This window comes from Schistocerca piceifrons, chromosome 2 (assembly GCF_021461385.2).
Source record: "Schistocerca piceifrons isolate TAMUIC-IGC-003096 chromosome 2, iqSchPice1.1, whole genome shotgun sequence".
NCBI classification, from domain to species: Eukaryota; Metazoa; Arthropoda; class Insecta; order Orthoptera; family Acrididae; genus Schistocerca; species Schistocerca piceifrons.
Genome location: NC_060139.1, coordinates 925,851,225 through 925,871,698, shown reverse-complemented (window position 1 = coordinate 925,871,698; position 20,474 = coordinate 925,851,225). Strand labels below are relative to the sequence as shown.

Below are 20,474 nucleotides of genomic sequence, written 5' to 3'. Positions count from 1 at the left end.
GCATGTGTTTATGCTGTCTGTCTTCATGGTATATGTATGAGTGTCTGGCGGTTGATAGCTATATGAATTTTGTAAAAGGAGAGATTTTGTGCGGTGCAGGATACAAATTGTATGTTTAATGTATCGACATGGTATGCGGTGATATACTGCTGAGTTGGAGATCGAATTCACGCTCTAATATTCAAGCTCCCGCCATCAATGGCAGAGCGGTGTAATTGAGTAAGAGTGTTTCTGTATTTGATGATCTGTAGGCAACTTTGCAGGGTTTAATTGTCGTTGCAATATGGTGATATGTACAAAATAGTTTTTGCCACTGAAAGTCTTGTCTGCAGAAAGAACAGTGCTTCCACACCGGTGGCATCAATAATTCAGCAGGTAAATTCAATAAGAGCCAGTCATAATGCTCCATTCATTCATAAGGCATCCTTTGTGTTGGGATGTAGCAGCCTCTACATAGCAGTGAGAACATTTGCATTTTGGAGATGTTTGTTGAAAGCAAGTCTATTTCCAAGAAGGGTATCAATTGATGGACAGGGTGCCACAAGGAATGTATTCGGTGTTATTCTGCGCTATTTTCGTAAACAGTATCTGTTAGGTCAAGAATTTCCATGCAGACAAGCTGAGACTTCATGAACGCTCCTACAAAAGTGACTGTTAGCTATTTCGGGGACACTATACAATTTCCAAGAGGTCGACTTGGCTCTTGTTTTACATAGCCATGTGATATCAGTATAACATTGAGAACCATTTAGATGCACTTGCGATGGCATGTATGTGAGCATTTCCCGGCAATGTGTCAGCCACACTTGGCTGCTAAATCTGTGCCTGGCTAGACGCAGCTCGCATGTCCCATTCGGATTGCTAGGAACAATACAACCTCTGCTATTGTAGGAAGCAAGGGAATGGATTTCTGCAGTGTCTTCGAGGGTGAAACACTCAGCAATTAGGTCTTTGCTGGACCGCAGGTAGAGAGAGGGATTGCTCCAGCAATGGTGAATAGGTGCGTGTGGTCCAGAGGGTGACTTGGCTCTTATTTACACAGATATGTAATGTCAGTAAACCACTTGAATAACTCTAACTGTATACCCAAAAATAGACATGACTTTCACCTACCGTCGGCAATAGCTCCCGCTTCAGTGCTTCTTTGCCTACGACTGGCCTGCAAAGTGCGTGCACATGATGGAACAGTTCACTGATATGCTGCATTTTTACATGCACTGAGTGTTTGTGCAGTACATTACTTTCGGGTGTTTAAGCATTGTGAGTGTGTTTGAATAACATTAAACATGCATTATTTTATGACAATTTACGAGTTGTGTTCATGTCTGTTGCATTCTTTTGTGAACAGGTGTGCAGGCTGTGCAATGTGTGATTTCAACAGTTGACGATTAGCAAGTGCATTAGGAGAGCCTCTTACATGCATTATTTTGACAATTTAGCAGTTGTTTGCGTGTCTGCACATAAGTGTACTGCATTATTTCAGTGATTTAGAAGTAGTTTGGTAGTTAGCAGGTCTGTAGACTATTTACTGCGACCTCAAGCACGCCAGGTTGAGTGTTTCGTATGAGTGCAATAAATAAACTATGTGAAATCTGCCCCTAAAAAACTTGTATGCATTATTTCGACAGTTTATAATTAGTGAGTGTGTCTGAACATCAGTGAACTGTATTATTTCGGGGATTTACGAGTAGTTTGCAGATTTGTAAGCTGTTCAGTGCATCATTTCGACAGTTTACAATCAGCAAGGGTGTTTGTAGAGTATTATTTTGACAATTTACGAGTTGTATGCGTGTCTGTACATTAGCGTTTGGTATTATTTCGGTGATTTACGAGTAGTTTGCAGTTCTGTAGACTGTGAATTGCGACTCCAAGCACATCAGAGCATGTGTTCTGTATCAGTGTAATAAATAAACTACATGTAATCTGCCCCTAAATAAATTGTTTCAAAATAAGTAAAATACACTCCTTCCTCTCCCCAGCAGCCCAGCACAGGCTGTATCTTTTTCCCACCAATTCCTAGGAAGAGGTGGAGGTCGGATGGCTTAGGTTACTGGAGATAGCCCAACTGACCTATTTTCCTGCCAAAATTTGAACTTCCCGCCATGACATCATTGCAGTGTTGCCATATCTATCGCTGCCATCTTGGATCCCCCATCCTAAATAAATCTGGCACCAATGGAGAGTTGGGTGACTCTCTCTTCATTGGACTACTGATGTGGTGTATCTGCCCATTGCAACACCTCAAGTGACAACCACCAGTAGCAAGAAGATTACACTCGCAGTTGCTAATCTCTGGCTTTCACTGAACACTAATTGTCATGACTCTAATTAAATGAAAATCTGTATATCTCTAATGCAAATGTAACATTGTAGTGAGTTAGTCCATCTGTTGACATCTGCTGGTCAAGTTATGCACATTATCTACTGTACCAGAACGAAAATAAATGTACATATGCAGAATGAAGAGAGGAGTGAAAATTTGTACCAGGGCCAGGATTCCAGGACTCCTGCTCACTAGGCAGATGTGCTAACCACTATGCAGTTTAGCACAGTGGCTTTGCACAACTGCTTGGGCTACCCTAGCATGCCTCCCTCATCAATCCAAATTTCCATTCACATCTCAACCCACTTGGTATCCTGGCTTTGGTATTAATTTTCATTTGTCACTTAGTCTGCATATATACATGACTAATGTAAATGGAGAATGAGATTTTCACTCTACAGCAGATTAAAACTGTGTGTCAGACCGAGACTCGAACTCGGGAACAAGGTACTGGCAGAAGTAAAGCTGTGAGGGCGGGGTGTGAGTCATTCTTGAGTAGCTCAATTGGTAGAGCACTTGCCCACAAAAGGCAAAGATCCCAAGTCTGAGTCTCGGTCCGGCACACAGTTTTAATCTGCCAGGAAGTTTCATATCAGCGCACACTCTGTTGCAGAGTGAAAATCTCATTCTCCATTTACATTAGTCATTTGAAATTGGAACATAAGTGGACTTGAACTTTATTAACTCTCAAATCAGTGTTCTGCATCTACCAGTGTTCTGTACCCAAACTGGATGTCAAACTGCAGTTGTCCACACATGCTGGCCAAAGATCTCATACTTGCTGGTCACCATGTTGTAGTCAAGCTCCCTTTACACAAGCAACTTTCTTGTCTCGACCAACTCCATGTGGCAAGTGAGTCTACTGCAGCACATCTGGCATCTTATTTCTATACTGAGCTTCTCGTGTCATGATAGCTTGTTTCCCTTTATACGTCAGCACAAAAGTTGCTTGAGTTGTGAGAGCCATCTGCTGCAGCTTGACACATGAATGATGAAAGTGAGATTATGAGGGACAATCCTCCTACCTTCCACACTGTAGTGATATCTTCCTAGTCCTCAGCTGACAGATATAGGACACTTATGAGAAAATAATATATTTGCTATGGCACCCACCTTTCATTCTATACAATCAACAATACTGTTCAAAGCAACAGCTCCTTTGCTGCACGTAAAATAGCCCTCTTTATGGCAATTATATGAACTGAGGGCAGTGTGGTCACTAAAATCATGTCAGGACTGCAGGTATTTCTCATTATCATTGTTACATTTTACCTTTATGTCAACTTTGGTAGAAATAGTGCTGTGACAGGAGAGGATATTTTTCGCATTATTGTCCTAGGGAGAAGCTTCCCATTGATGTTTACGAAAGAAGAAAATACAAGAGATGAAACAATTTACATTCCTCTCCTCGTCATTGTTTTGGCTGCTTGGAAATTGTATATCTAAATGACATGTAACATCACTAACAATAAAGTTTTTATTTCATTACTGATAATGAAATGTGAAATTCTTAAAATGTAGAAGAAAAGGAAAGGAAGAGGAGAGGGTGGGTTATAGTTCTTGAACCTAACCCTATTACTATTCTGTTTTCCAGATAAATATCATCAATGATGGAGACTTCTCGCAGGTGGACAATAATGCCTTGGTTGAAGTCAAGAACATAGAGTTTATTAAAATATTAATGACAAAACAAACATTAATTAGACATAAGTAACACATATATTACAGCAATTTAAGTTTACATAATAATTACTTACACCAAACACTCACTTATAACTAAGGCAGGAATTACATTTCTCTATTTTAAACATAACTGATATAGTTTTACCAGTAAAAGGAGAATGTTTAGGGTCAACAAATATTTTTCTCTCTCTTCTCTTTCTCAGCTGTTCAGAAATGCTGCTTGAATTATTAGATGATGTAAAGGTTGGTAACACATTTCTAAAGAGGAGGGAGGAGCGTGGAATGGGGGTTGAAGTAGTTGTATTCCTGACTACCAAATTTACTTAAAATATTCATAAATTATGTCACATCACATGTTACATCTATTACAAATGTGATTCTGTGTATTAAACACCTTCATAATCAAATTAAATTCTACCTCTGTGAAACAAAGTTTTATTTGCCTCACAGGTAAATTCATAAAAAAATTTTGTATTGCATGTTTAAGAGTGCATACAAACACACACACACACACACACACACCCACACACACACACACACACACACACACACACACACACACACACACACACACACACACACACTGATACACTGTCAGCTTATCTTTACATAACGCTGCTTGCTTCTAAACAATTATTGTTCTTCAGTATGAACAGTTTATTGAACACCTGGACTTGGCCATTTCCATATGGCCATGAGTTTCTTGGAAACCAATTGCTACACTTTCAGTTTTATCTGTTGAGTATGGAACGTAACAACACCAGGAACACAACAGTAATTAACATCTTATTACCCAGTATTTGCGAGACACCACAAGTTAGCCCCTGATGGCTGATCTTCATCTGGATATCAGTAACATCTACACACTCTTTCACTGCAAAATAAAACATAAAAAAGTTAGAAGATTAGTTAATACAGAAATTGTGCATGAAGGTTCTCACAGGACAAAACGGATGGTGCTTATGTGTAAAAATTTTTAAGAGGTTTTGAGTAGTTTTAAAAAGCTGGTTGTTTTGCCACAGTATGGGGTAACTGGAAAAAATATACACATTTTGACAGTAAATGTTCACAGCTAGCTGAAAATAAATTCCTTTTCAGCTTTTTAGCAAGAATAATTTCTCATAATACATTAATGTATTGTAAAGTTACAATAACAGGCTGGTATTCACATTTAGAAGGTGAAACTCTAGAATTTCTAATAGATCAAATAAAAGTAGAACAAAATTTACTGTAGTTTTTGGAACTTATCACTCCTTCATCAGGAAGAAAAGAGAGACAGGTTTAGGATGGTTAGGAAGGAGGGGCATATCACTCTGATGCCAAGAAGTGAAGGCCCTACCTAATATGTCTTATAAGGTTATTAAAGGCTCTTTGGGTGTGGCACTGTGAATAAGAGAGCCTAGAATTGCTTTCTGTCTGCATTTCTGTATTGTTTTGTGTAGAGTCTCCATAAGTGTCTAAGTTCATCTGGTTTTTGGATGGTAACATGAATATGCAGAGCATCACAATCAATAAAAAAATGGTCTTTCCAAACTGTTATAGACATGAAGAGATGGAATATTGTAAAACACACAGAAAAAGTTCTCCTCCACTTAAACATTACATTTTTACTTTGTACATAACAACATATCTTAAGCCTTTGTCTGTGCTGATTTCATTTCTTGTTGAGCAGTTTTAATGCTAGTCACTTCTACAGATATACGAGGTGCGGCTAGAAAAAACCGGACTGATGCTGGAAAAAACATTTATTTACAATTATTTACAATTTCATGTTATCTCCTTCAATGTACTCTCCTCCTCGGTCTCTACACCGCTCCATACGAATTTTCCACTGTTCATAGCAATGCTGCAGATCATTTTCGGTAAGTCCATACATTACTTCCGTCGCTTTTTCTTTTACTGCTTCAGCAGTCTCAAATCTAGTTCCTTTCAAAGCTGACTTGACTTTAGGGAAAAGAAAAAAGTCACAGGGGGCCAAATCAGATGAGTAGGGTGGATGATCTAAGATAGGAATGTTGTGTTTTGCCAAAAACGTCTTCACTGACAACGCACTGTGAGCTGGGGCATTGTCTTGGTGAAGGATCCATGACTTTTTTCTCCACAAATCGTTCCGTTTTCTCCGTACTCGCTCACGTAGGGTAGCCAGGACGCTAATGTAGTAACGCTGATTCACTGTTTGTCCCTCTGGTACCCAACCAATGTGCACAATCCCTTTGATGTCAAAAAAAAAAAAACAATCATCATTGCCTTGAATTTCGATTTTGACATTCGTGCTTTTTTTTGTCGTGGAGAACCAGGAGTTTTCCAATGCATCGATTGGCGTTTAGTTTCGGGCTCGTAAGTAAAAAACCACGATTCATCGCAAGTAATAACATTTTGTAAGAAGGTGGGATCACTTTCAATGTTTTCCAGGATGTCAGAACAAATCATTCTTCGGCGTTCCTTCTGTTCAATTGTGAGACACTTTGGAACCATTTTTGAACACACTTTGTTCATGTTGAAACTTTCATGAAGAATTTGCCTAACACTTTCCTTGTCAACTCCTGTTAACTCAGACACTGCTCTGATTGTTAAACGGCGATCTTGTCGAACAAGTTTACCGATTTTTTCAATGTTTGCATCAGTTTTTGCTGACAATGGTCTGCCAGTGCGAGTGTCATCACTGGTGTCTTCGCGGCCATCTTTAAATCGTTTAAACCACTCAAACACTTGTGTTCGCGATAAACAATCATCGCCGTACACTTGTTGTAACATTACAAACGTTTCACTTGCAGATTTTCCTAGTTTTAAACAAAATTTGATGTTAACACGCTGTTCTTTCTGCACACTCAACATTTTCCGACGCACAGACAAAACGTCAACTACTTAAAACAGACGCCACGGGCAGACTGAGTGCAGGAGGCAGATGAAACTCGAGCAGTAGGCGGAGCGAGAGTCACGTGACAGGCCACGTGACTTTCAGCCTTATTGCATTCGTTTTATTGTTTCACCAGTACTAGTCCAGTTTTTTTCTAGCCACACCTCGTATGTACGAAAAATCACTCAAAGCTGTTCATAAATATGCTCTTGCACTACTTTTGCAAGCATTTGCTAGCAAAGCTGTGTTTCATATAATACAATTACAAAAATAGAAAAAAATTGTCCTATTAAACTTGTCTCTAACTGTACATCCATCTGAAATAATTAAAACAAAATGTTTTCTAGAAAAATGTAGTGATACTTGTTTTACAAGGTGGATGTAAACCCAGGAATGAAAAGTAATCATTTTCACCTGATTGTAATGGCAGGATCACATTCAAAGCTTTACTTTCTTTATAGATCAGTTGGCACACAAAAACTATGTAACAAAGAAAATTATAAAAACGTTTATCAAAGTAGGATATGGAAGGTCCATTACAACACAACAGGGAGATAACTATGAAATTACCACTAGTTCATAAAAAATAATATAAAAAAAGACCTCAGTGGTTTATCACTTGGAAAAATTAAGCTTTAAATCATATAACAGAGTCAATGTAGGTAAAGAGCATGACACAGAAACAAAATAGGAACGTTTACATTCAACTGGAATCATTATAACATTTTAAAAATTGAGTTTTTATGTCAAGGGAAGTCAGATTTTTTAGAATTCTTTCAGATCTAGTATAGTTTTAGCATGAAATGAAAAATTAAATGAATGCAGTAAATGATGTTACTAATAATAAAGTCATTGAACTCAGAACTTAGATCCAATTTGTGATGTCAAATATCATTCTGCTGGATTAGCTCCTTTATAAACATGTGTCATTCTGCATGTGACAAAATGCACTTGCGGATCAATGTACAGTAGATATGAAGGTTGACTTAAAAAGTAATGGCTCCACCTTCGTAACGATTAAACAGTTGGCAGCATTGGTATGTGGCAAGTACTGGCTTTTTCCGTAGCCTCTTCTCTACAGCTTCAGTTGCCAGGAAGCCTTAGCACTGAATGGTTGTGTTGTTACAGTGTAAAGTATGGAAATCTGCACAGATGGTCAGTCAATGCAATTTAAACAATGTGCAGTCACTGAATTCTTCACAGCAGAAGGTGTCACCCCAAAGGAGATTCATCAGAGAATGACAGCAGTTTATGGCGATTGTGTTGATGTGAGTACTGTGCATTGTTTGGGAGTAAGTTTAAAGATGCTGAGGCGGGAATATCTGAGCTGCATCACAAACAAAGAGTTTGACATCCTGTGACAGCAGCCACCAAGTTTCACAAGCAAAATGTTGACAATTGATTCAGGACGATCGTCATATCACTCAGACAGAAATTGCAAGCACAATTGGCATTCCACAAGAACCTTTGGGCCACATTATTGCTTTGCTTGGCTATTGGAAGATCTGTGCATGATGGGTACCCCGGATGCTGACTCCTGAAATGAAAGTGCACAGACTTGAAATTTGCCAGGAACTCCTCTCGCGTTACGAGAATGAAGGTGACACCTTTCTCCAATCAATTGTGCAGGAGACAAAACATTGTTACACCATTATGAACTGCATTGATGAGGGGTTAAAGTGGAAAAAACACACAGAGGGTCTGCTGAAATGTTTGAGTTCAGCTACTTATGCTATTAGGGTCATTGCAAATTTTGGCGATATACATCTGAGTAAATTAGCTTACCAGACTATTTTCATTCTCTTCTTTCCTATAACATCATATTCTGGGGTAACTCATCATTGAGTAAAAGAGTGTTCATTGCACAAAAGCGTGTAATCAGAATAATTGTTGGAGTTCATCCAAGGTCATCCTGCAGACACTTATTTAAAGAGCTAGAAATCTTCACTGTAGCCTCACAATATATATATTCACTTATGCAATTTGTTGTTAACAATCCGAACGAATTCAAAAGTAATAGCAGTGTACATGACTATAACACTAGGAGAAAGGATGATCTTCACTACTCAAGGTTAAATCTAACTTTTAGCTCAGAAGGGGGTAAATAATGCTGCCACAAAAGTCTTTGGCCACTTACCTAATAGCATCAAAAGTCTGACAGATAGCCATATAGCATTTAAAAGGAAATTAAAAGAATTTATTAATGGCAAGTCCTTCTACTCATCAGATGAATTTTTGGATATAGTAAGTGGGTAATTTCCCAAACCCCACAAAAAAAAAAAAAAAAAAAAAAAAAAAAAAAAAAAAAAAAAAAAAAAAAAAAATTGAGTGTCAAGTAATTTTTGTGTAATGTAATATCTTATATAGACACCTTTTATTAACCTGACACGTTTCACATCATTGCAGAGTGTCATATTCATGATCTATGGAACAAGTACTAATCTAATCTAATCTAATCTGCTCAGGTAGCTCAGACGGTAGAGCACTTGCCTGCGAAAGGCAAAGGTCCCGAATTCGAGTCTCAGTCTAGCACACAGTTTTAATCTGCCAGGAAGTTCCATTATCCATGTTGATTTCCTTGATCATGGAACAAAAATAAATTCAGAACATTACATCACAACGCTGCAATCTCTGAAACGATGGCTAACAAGGGTGCGAAAAGAAAAGGGAAATGTTTTTCTGCAGCATAACAATGCCAAACTACACACGTCATGTGCCATCATAGCAGAACTTCAGAGACTGAATCTCACCACCGTATAGCATCCTCCATTCAGTCCCCATTTAGCACCGCCTGACTTCCACCTGTTCCTGATAATAAAAGATGATCTGCAGGGACATCATTATGCTGCTGATGAAGATCTTGAGAGAACTGTGAGACTGTGGTGTGGAAACAGAGTGTCAACTTCTTCTGTGATGGCTTCAGAAAACTTGTTCATAGTTGGCAGAAATGTATCCAATTGGCTGGTGATTATGTGGAAAAGTGAATATTGGTAATTAAAGATCACATTCTAAGGATTATTTCTGCATTTGATTTATTAAAATATTCCCATCCAAACCTAATTAAAGAAGGTGGAGGCATTACTTTTCATTCAACCCTTGTATAATGAGAAGATATGTTGGTCTAACCCCAACAATAACCAATATGTGAGAATATGCCTATTCACAGCAAGTCGCTAAATCTAAATTTCATGAGAAGGTACCAAAAAATAATTGGAATTTCTTTGTAAAAAGCATTTACTTTATTATTTTTCAAATACAGCCTCAATCTCCTTAAAAAGACTCTCCACAAACATTAATGCACTTGTCGAAACATTCATATCAGTGTTGGAAGCACCTTTGAAATTCTTCCTCCCTGATATCTGCTGGCACTTTCTTCACACAGTATTTTACATCTTTGACATTGGCAAAATGCTTCCCTTTCTAGTCTCTTTTCTTCCTCAGGAACAAGAAGAAGTCTAAGTGTGCTAAATTTGTCAAATAGATTGTGTGGCTCAAGGTAGTCATCTTCATTGAGGCCAAAAACTGGCAAACACTGAGAGTCATGCACAGGAGCATTGCCGTGATGCAGGAACCACTCATTGGAATTCCACAAACCCTGATGTTTTCACATCAATTTTCTGAGCAGATTTGTCATAACCTCCAAACAGAATTTCTGGTTTACTGTCTGGTTTTGAGGAACAATCCCTTTGATGTAAAAAAAAGGATCAGCATTGTCTTCACATTCAATTTCACCTGCTGAGCTTGTTTTTGGATGAGGTGAGACAGTTGACTTCAACTGAGTTGACTGTTGTTTACATTCTGGCTCATACCCATAGCACCTTGACTCATCACCTATGATGATTTTGTTGAAAAAATTTGGATCGTCTTTGATTTCTTCCTTCATTTCATGACAGGCTTGAAAGTGACAATCCCTTTGGTCGCTGATAAGAAGTCTAGACAAAAACTCTGCTGGCACTCTTTGCATCCCCAAATCAATGGCCAAAATGCACTGAATTGACCTCCAGGATGACCTGGATAAGCCCTTGAGATGGTCAATTGTCCTGCGTCAATCTTTATTGACCAGGTCATAGATTTTGTCACTGTTGTCCTTGCTTTGAGCAGAAAGAGATTGATCTCCAATGGCCATTTCTCCCTTTCTACATGGAGAAAACCATTTGTACACTTTAATTTTACTAAGAGCACATTCTTTGTAAGCTGTTTGCATCATCACAACAGTTTCCACTGATTTCTTGCCGAATAGAAAACAAAATTTCAAAGGCGCCTCTCGATCGTAATAAGTATACCCATTTTCTCATGTCAAGTCTGCACTGTACAGAATTGTGAGAGAAGCCACACTAGTTGCTGATGGGTGATGCCACCTGGTGGAATGACTCAGGAGAGGTCCTACAACAACCCTCTGGTGGTGCAACCTGATACTACAAGTACATGATGTGAAACACTATGATTCTGGTTATTTCTGGGTCCCCCCTCATACATAGTTATAAACAGTAATGAAACCATGTGTATGACATTACTGTCTGGGAGGTCTCGACAGTTAGTTTTTTTACATCTCATTGGTTAGGAGTTTCTTCCTCCACATGAGGGCGCTGATGACCTCGATGTTGAGCGCCCATAAACCCCAAAACACACTCCTCCACATGACACAGTGGCATCTTTCCTTTGTCATGTGAGATTTGTACAGGGTGTTTCAAAAATGACCGGTATATTTGAAACGGCAATAAAAACTAAACGAGCAGTGATAGAAATACACCGTTTGTTGCAATATGCTTGGGACAACAGTACATTTTCAGGCGGACAAACTTTCGAAATTACAGTAGTTACAATTTTCAACAACAGATGGCACTGCAAGTGATGTGAAAGATATAGAAGACAACGCAGTCTGTGGGTGCGCCATTCTGTACGTCGTCTTTCTGCTGTAAGCGTGTGCTGTTCACAACGTGCAAGTGTGCTGTAGACAACATGGTTTACTCCTTAGAACAGAGGATTTTTCTGGTGTTGGAATTCCACCGCCTAGAACACAGTGTTGTTGCAACAAGACGAAGTTTTCAACGGAGGTTTAATGTAAGCAAAGGACCGAAAAGCGATACAATAAAGGATCTGTTTGAAAAATTTCAATGGACTGGGAACGTGATGGATGAACATGCTGGAAAGGTAGGGCAACCGCGTATGGCAACCACAGAGGGCAACGCGCAGCTAGTGCAGCAGGTGATCCAACAGCGGCCTCGGGTTTCCGTTCGCCATGTTGCAACTGCGGTCCACATGACGCCAACGTCCACGTATCGTCTCATGCGCCAGAGTTTACACCTCCATCCATACAAAATTCAAATGCGGCAACCCCTCAGCGCCGCTACCATTGCTGCACGAGAGACATTCGCTAACGATATAGTGCACAGGATTGATGAAGGCGATATGCATGTGGGCAGCATTTGGTTTACTGACGAAGCTTATTTTTACCTGGACGGCTTCGTCAATAAACAGAACTGGCGCATATGGGGAACCCAAAAGCCCCATGTTGCAGTCCCATCGTCCCTGCATCCTCAAAAAGTACTGGTCTGGGCCGCCATTTCTTCCAAAGGAATCATTGGCCCATTTTTCAGATCCGAAACGATTACTGCATCACGCTATCTGGACAGTCTTCATGAATTTGTGGTGGTACAAACTGCCTTAGACGACACTGCAAACACCTCGTGGTTTATGCAAGATGGTGCCCGGCCACATCCCACGGCCGACGTCTTTAATTTCCTGAATGAATATTTCGATGATCGTGTGATTGCTTTGGGCTATCCGAAACATACAGGAGGTGGCATGGATTGGCCTCCCTATTCGCCAGACATGAACCCCTGTGACTTCTTTCTGTGGGGACACTTGAAAGACCAGGTGTACCGCCAGAATCCTGAAACAATTGAACAGCTGAAGCAGTACATCTCATCTGCAAGTGAAGCCATTCCGCCAGACACGTTGTCAAAGGTTTCGGGTAATTTCATTCAGAGACTACGCCATATTATTGCTACGCATGGTGGATATGTGGAAAATATCGTACTATAGAGTTTCCCAGACCGCAGCGCCATCTATTGTTGAAAATTGTAACTACTGTAATTTCGAAAGTTTGTCTGCCTGAAAATGTACTGTTGTCCCAAGCATATTGCAACAAACGGTGTATTTCTATCGCTGCTCGTTTAGTTTTTATTGCCGTTTCAAATATACCGGTCATTTTTGAAACACCCTGTATGATCAGCGTGTATGTGGAGTGTCAGTGTGTTCTATGGTGGTGAGAGAATTGAGAGAGGAAAAGCCAGTAACAAAACATAGCCTACTCTTCTCATATAGCACCAACGAGGGAACTGCCAAACTTAATGTCCACCTCCACTGACAGTAATATGTGCCCACATTCGATGAGACCTTCAGAAAGGTTTAAAATTTGATCCAGAAAATAGTTTACATAAATAGTCAAGGAAGTCTTCAAATTAATCAATTAATCAAAATTTTGTTCAACTACAGCTAACTCATTCGGAATTTCTATGACAGGTGCATGCATTCTGATAAAGACTGATTTCCATTTGAAATATTTCACAGTTTCTTACTGTTCATAATGGACCTATTTGAGAGTAAATATGTTAAAAATCCCCCCCCCCCCCCCCCCCCCAATGAACCATGGACTTTGCCGTCGGTGGGGAGGCTTGTGTGCCTCGGAGATGCAGATAGCTGTACCGTAGGTGCAACCACAACGGAGGGGTATCTGTTGAGAAGCCAGAAAATTGTGTGGTTCCTGAAGAGTGGCAGCAGCCCTTCCAGTAGTTACAGGGGCAACAATCTGGATGACTGGCTGACCTGGCCTTGTAACATCAACTAAAACGGTTTTGCTGTGCTGATACTGCAAACAGCTGAAACCAAGGGGAAACTACAGCCATAATTTTTCCTGAGGGCATGCAGCTTTACTGTATGGTTAAATGATGATGGCATCCTCTTGGATAAAATATTCCGGAGGTAAAATAGTCCCCCATTTGGATCTCTGGGCGGGACTACTCAAGAGGATGTCGTTATCAGGAGAAAGAAAACTGGCATTCTACAGATCGGAGCGTGGAATGTCAGATCCCTTAATCTGGCAGGTAGATTAGAAAATTTAAAAAGGGAAATGGATAGGTTAAAGTTAGATATAGTGGGAATTAGTGAAGTTCAGTGGCAGGAGGAACAAGACTTCTGGTCAGGTGAATACAGGGTTATAAATACAAAATCAAATAGGGGTAATGCTGGAGTAGGTTTAATAATGAATAAACAAAAAATATGAGTGTGGGTATGCTACTACAAACAGCATAGTGAATGCATTATTGTGGCCAAGATAGGCACGAAGCCCACGCTTACCACAGTAGTACAAGTTTTTATGCCAAGAAGCTCTGCAGATGACAAAGAGATTGATGAAATTTATGAGATAAAAGAAATTATTCAGATAGTGAAGGGAGATGAAAATTTAATAGTCATGGGTGACTGGAATTCGATAGTAGGAAAAGGAAGAGAAGGAAACGTAGTAAATGAATATGGGTTGGGTGTACGAAATGAAAGAGGAAGCTGCCTGGTAGAATTTTGCAAAAGCTAATACTTGGTTCAAGAATCATGAAAGAAGTTTGTAAAGTTTGTATACATGGAAGAAGCCTGGAGATACTGGAAGGTTTCAGATAGATTATATAATGATAAGACAGAGATTTAGGAAATTGCAAGACATTTCCAGGGGCGGATGTGGATTCTGACCACAATCTATTGGTTAGGAACTGTAGATTAAAATGGAAGAAATTGCAAAAAGGTAGGAATTTAAGGAGATGGGACCTGGAAAAACTGACTAAACCAGAGGTTGTACAGAGTGTCAGGGAGAACATAAGGGAACGATTGACAGGAATGGGGGAAAGAAATACAGTAAAAGAAGAATGGGTAGCTTTGAGGGATGAAGCAGTGAAGCCAGCAGAGGATCAAGTAGGTAAAACCACGAGGGCTAGTAGAAATCCTTAGGTAACAGAAGAAATATTGAATTTAATTGATGAAAGGAGAAAATATAAAAATGCAGTAAATGAAGCAGCCAAAAAGGAATACAAATGTCTCAAAAATTAGATCGACAGGAAGTGCAAAATGGCTAAGCAGGGATGGCTAAGAGACAAATGTAAGGCGTAGAGGCACATTTCACTAGCAGTAAGATAGGCATATCTCACTAGGGGTAAGATAGATACTGCCTACCGGAAAATTAATGAGACCTTTGGAGAATAGAGAACCACTTGTGTGAATATCAAGAGCTCAGATGTAAACTCAGTTCTAAGCAAAGAAGGGAAAGCAGAAAGGTGGAAGGAGCATTTAGAGGGTCTATACAAGGGCGATGTACTTGAGGACAATATTATGGAAATGGAAAAGGATGTAGATGAAGATGAAATGGCAGACATGATACTGTGTGAAGAGTTTGACAAAGCACTGAAAGACCTAAGTCAAAACAAGGCCCCCGGGAGTAGACAACATTCCATTAGAACTACTGACAGCCTTGGGAGAGCCAGTCCTGACAAAACTCTAGCATCTGGTGAGCAAGATGTATGAGACAGGCAAAATACCCTCAGACTTCAAGAAGAATATAATAATTACAATCCCAAAGAAAGAAGGTGTTGCCAGTTGCAAACTATCAGTTTTATAAGTCATGGCTGCAAAATACTAACACGAACTCTTTACAGACGAATGGAAAAACTGGTAGAAGCCAACCTCAGGGAAGATCAGTTTGGATTCTGTAGAAATGTTGGAACACGTGAGGCGGTACTGACCCTACCACTTATCTTAGAAGATAGATTAAGGAAAGGCAAACCTACATTTCTAGCATTTGTAGACTTAGAAATAGTTTTTGACAATGTTGACTGGAATACTCTCATTCAAATTCTGAAGGTGACAGGGGTAAAATACAGGGAGCGAAAGTCTATTTACAATTTGTACAGAAACCAGATGGCAGTTATAAGAGTTGAGGGACATGAAAGGGAAGCAGTGGTTGGGAAGGGAGTGAGACAGGGTTGTAGCCTATCCCCGATGTTATTTAATCTGTATACTGAGCAAGCAGTAAAGGAAACAAAAGAAACATTTGGAGTAGGTATTAAAATCCATGGAGAAAAAATAAAAACTTTGAGGTTCGTCGATGACATTGTAATTCTGTCAGAGACAGTAAAGGACTTGGAAGAGCAGTTGAATAGAATGGACACTGTCTTGAAAGGAGGATATAAGATGAACATCAACAAAAGCAAAATGAGGATAATGGAATGTAGTCAAATTAAGTCAGGTGATGCTGAGGGAATTAGATTAGGAAATGAGACACTTAAAGTAGTAAAGGAGTTTTGCTATTTAGGGAGTAAAATAACTGATGATGGTCGAAGTAGAGAGGATATAAAATGTAGACTGGCAATGGCAAGGAAAGCGTTTCTGAAGAAGAGAAATTTGTTAACATCAAGTATAGATTCAAGTGTCAGGAAGTCGTTTCTGAAAGTATTTGTATGGAGTGTAGCCATGTATGGAAGTGAAACATGGTCAATAAATAGTTTGGACAAGAAGAGAATAGAAGCTTTTGAAATGTGGTGCTACAGAAGAATGCTGAAGATTAGATGGGTAGATCATATAACTAATGAGGAGGTACTGAACAGAATTGGGGAGAAGAGAAATTTGTGGCACAACTTGACAAGAAGAAGGGATCAGTTGGCAGGACATGTTCTGAGGCATCAAGGGATCACCAGTTTAGTACTGGAGGGCAGTGTGGAGGGTAAAAATCACAGAGGGAGACCAAGAGATGAATACACCAAGCAGATTCAGAAGGATGTAGGCTGCAGTAGGTACTGGGAGATGAAGGAGCTTGCACAGGATAGAGTAACATGGAGAGCTGCATCAAACCAGTCTCTGAACTGAAGACCACCACCACCACCACAACAACAACAACAACAACAACAACAACATGTTAAAAATAATTTTCAGAATTCAAAATGGATCTACTGTGAAGAAGGAACCTATGTTTTCCCCACATGTAAGTAAAGCTGAAAGCACAAAATAGTATAATTTATTATGTCATGTTTATAGCTTACCTGTACATTCACTACCAGTTGATTGTTGCCCCAAAATTGCAATATATAATGGAGGGCAATACAGTATTTTTTCATATCCATTGCAAGGTGATGAAAGAGAAATTTCCTTATCTCCACCTTGGCCTGTTATACATGTTACATCATTACCATTTGTTTGTGTATTATTCATTGGAAACTCAATCCTTCGTGAATAGCACACCTCAATTGTGCCATATTGAACATTTTGCACCTTAAGAAACAGAAGGAAAGAAATCAAGATTATATTTTCTAAACTGCCTTTTCACTTACAGTTTGGGATTCATAGAGTGAGTCAGAAAGAGTACAGTTAATGAAATAGCAGTATGAAGTACAGTTCATAGTACAAAATTATGATAAAATATAAATACCCGAGAAAAATGTAAAATTACAAGAAACCAGAATGGCTGGCCATTACAAACTTTCAGGAGGCAAAACACAAACTACTGCTAGTAGACACATAACCCAGCTGTTGAAATTGTTGGTTAATTCCTCTTGGAGGAAAGAGTGATAAGTCTGGAAGGATGGTACTGGATCCATGTTGAAAGGAAGCCATCTGTTCTGAGGAAATGGAGAAAAGATGGAGGCAATTTGAATTATCTGCTCTTTCTTTCTAACTTTCCCCGATCTATCCTTCTTTCCTTCCTATAGAACAAACTGCTAAGTAAATTAACAGTGTAGTGTCCAGTTGTGTGAAAGATGTCAGTAAGAAATCCTGACAACTGCAAGCTACATGGTGTGATCTGCTGCCCACTCACAGAAGGAATAACACCTACCAAATTTTTTCGCGAATCAAAACAGTTTACGATAAAGGTGTTATGAACAGAATCAGTGTGTTTACGTGGTGTAGGGAGGTTAGTTGAGGCAAAAAAAAATGTTCATGACAAACAGAGGAGTGGAAGATCATTTTGACTGATGAACTGGTGCAAAAAAATGAGGAAACTGTTAATGAAGGCCCCCCGACAGTGGATGAAATTTGTGCAATGTTTCCGCAATTCACCAGAACTTTCTAAAAAAGAGGCACTCATAGAAACTCTGGGGTACTGAAAACTGTGTGCAAGATGGGTCCCATAACAGCTGACAGAGCAGCACTGGAATAATCAGGTCAGTAGCACCCATGTTCTTCTTGAGTGACTTGGAAGGTGAGTATTTTATGACCTCTATCATGACTATAGATGAAACACTGGTGACTCATTAAGTGCCTGGACAAAAAGACAGTCATCATGGGGGCTGATGAGGGGAGTGTGCTTGTTGCATGACAATGCTCATGCTCACACAGTCTTGGCCAGCAAGGTGCTCTCGGACTCATTTGGTTGGAATGTTTTGAACCACTCTCCACATTCCCCTGACTTGGTGCCATCAGATTACCATCTTTCCACCACCCTGAAAGCACAAGTGGGGGGAATTAAATTTTCAACAGGTGAGTAGGTGCAGAAAGAGGTTCTGAAAGGGGGGGGGGGGTCTGGCGAAAAAGTTCTTTCAGGACAGCATAAAGAATCTTGTGGCATGGCTCACCACAAGCAATGAGTAGGATGGCAGTTATGTGGAGAAATAATCAACAAGTACAGGGTTATTACAAATGATTGAAGCGATTTCACAGCTCTACAATAACTTTATTATTTGAGATATTTTCACAATGCTTTGCACACACATACAAAAACTCAAAAAGTTTTTTTAGGCATTCACTAATGTTCGATATGTGCCCCTTTAGTGATTTGGCAGACATCAAGCCGATAATCAAGTTCCTCCCACACTCGGCGCAGCATGTCCCCATCAATGAGTTCGAAAGCATCGTTGATTCGAGCTCGCAGTTCTGGCACATTTCTTGGTAGAGGAGGTTTAAACACTGAATCTTTCACATAACCCCGCAGAAAGAAATCGCATGGGGTTAAGTTGGGAGAGCGTGGAAGCCATGACATGAATTGTCGATCATGATCTCTACCACGACCGATCCATCGGTTTTCCAATCTCCTGTTTAAGAAATGCTTCTGCTTTAGCCTTTTCCGTAAGATTTTCCAAACCGTCGGCTGTGGTACATTAAGCTCCCTGCTTGCTTTATTCGTCGACTTCCGTGGGCTACGCATGAAACTTGCCCGCACGTGTTCAACCGTTTCTTCGCTCACTGCAGGCTGACCCATTGATTTCCCCTTACAGAGGCATCCAGAAGCTTTAAACTGCGCTTACCATCGCCGAATGGAGTTAGCAGTTGGTGGATCTTTGTTGAATTTCGTCCTGAAGTGTCGTTGCACTGTTATGACTGACTGATGTGAGTGCATTTCAAGCACGACATACGCTTTCTCGGCTCCTGTCGCCATTTTGTCTCACTGCGCTCTCGAGCGCTCTGGCGGCAGAAACCTGAAGTGCGGCTTCAGCCGAACAATACTTTATGAGTTTTTCTACGTATCTGTAGTGTGTCGTGACCATATGTCAATGAATGGAGCTACAGAGAATTTATGAAATCGCTTCAATCATTTGTAATAGCCCTGTATATAAACAATATCCCGTAATTTTTTTTTCAAATACACTTTTTCTAAACTAATGTAAAACATCTAGTATACTTACTTTCTGAATATGCCTCATATTATCATGGTGTCACCATTCCCAAAGGAATTCTAAATCTACTGCCAGCTTCCTCATGGGAGAGATAAATGTACCCCTTCTGTTTGCATCTGGTGTAACTGCATGTTCCAATGTGATAATATTTTTCAAAGTGTTTGCTCACTTTGTATCTGCAGTGAGATGTGGGAACTAGACTGTCATTTACTTTAGCAGATGTGGAAAACTGCCTAAAAACCAGGCTGATAGCACATCAGAATCAGTGAGGCAGATTTGTGAGAGAGATTCGATCTGATATCAGTGTGTGAGGAAGGAACAAATGGTTAGGTAACAGTTTAATATTACTTCATATAATATACAGCTGTACTTCATTATTTTTATTAAGTAACAGTAAAAAGGTAAAATTAAAGAAGTATAGCTGTCTATTTACAATGTAGTTTTTAACCTTTATCAGAGCTGTCCAGCACCATCTACACAAAATAGTTACATAATAGATTTTTCTGCATTTAAATGTGTTTAGAATACTTGTATTTAGCCTCTTGAAAGTAAGTAATTATCAGCCCTTCAGCCCACCTGTAATTCTAAAATATAAATAGGCCTATTGATATACAGCTAACCTTTACAAACAGACTGTCACAACAGAAAACATAACATAACGTACTAAAAGATTTCAAAGAAAAAAGACTATATCACTAAAATATCTAAGCTGTAATGTGACATTGGTAAATCTAAGTTTGTGTAATACCAAAAGAAACAAAAGATAAAAATCATTTACTATTATGCCACTAATAAAAATTTATTTCATCAAAAATTGCTTTCTTGTCAAGCATTTAAGCAAATTATGGGGATTCTCTATCATATGCGGCATCAAACAATATATTTCTTCATAGCTCTACTGTGAACAAAGAGAAAGGAAAATGTAATCTGGAAAAGGAAGATATGATGCACAAGGGTATATTTC

The 20,474-nt window shown here is 39.4% G+C and overlaps 1 protein-coding gene across 1 annotated transcript in view; it reads right to left on the bottom strand.

Annotated features, from left to right (window-relative positions):
* Positions 1-4,579: 4,579 nt before the first annotated feature.
* LOC124775997 overlaps positions 4,580-20,474 on the bottom strand; it is a 141,996-nt gene continuing 126,101 nt past the window's right edge. The window contains exons 14-15 of the mRNA XM_047250838.1: positions 16,943-17,171; positions 4,580-4,880 (exon numbers count right to left, since the gene is read on the bottom strand). Of these exons, the coding sequence (XP_047106794.1) occupies positions 4,738-4,880; positions 16,943-17,171 (372 nt within the window). The 3' untranslated portion in view covers positions 4,580-4,737. The remainder of the gene's footprint in view (positions 4,881-16,942; positions 17,172-20,474) is intronic.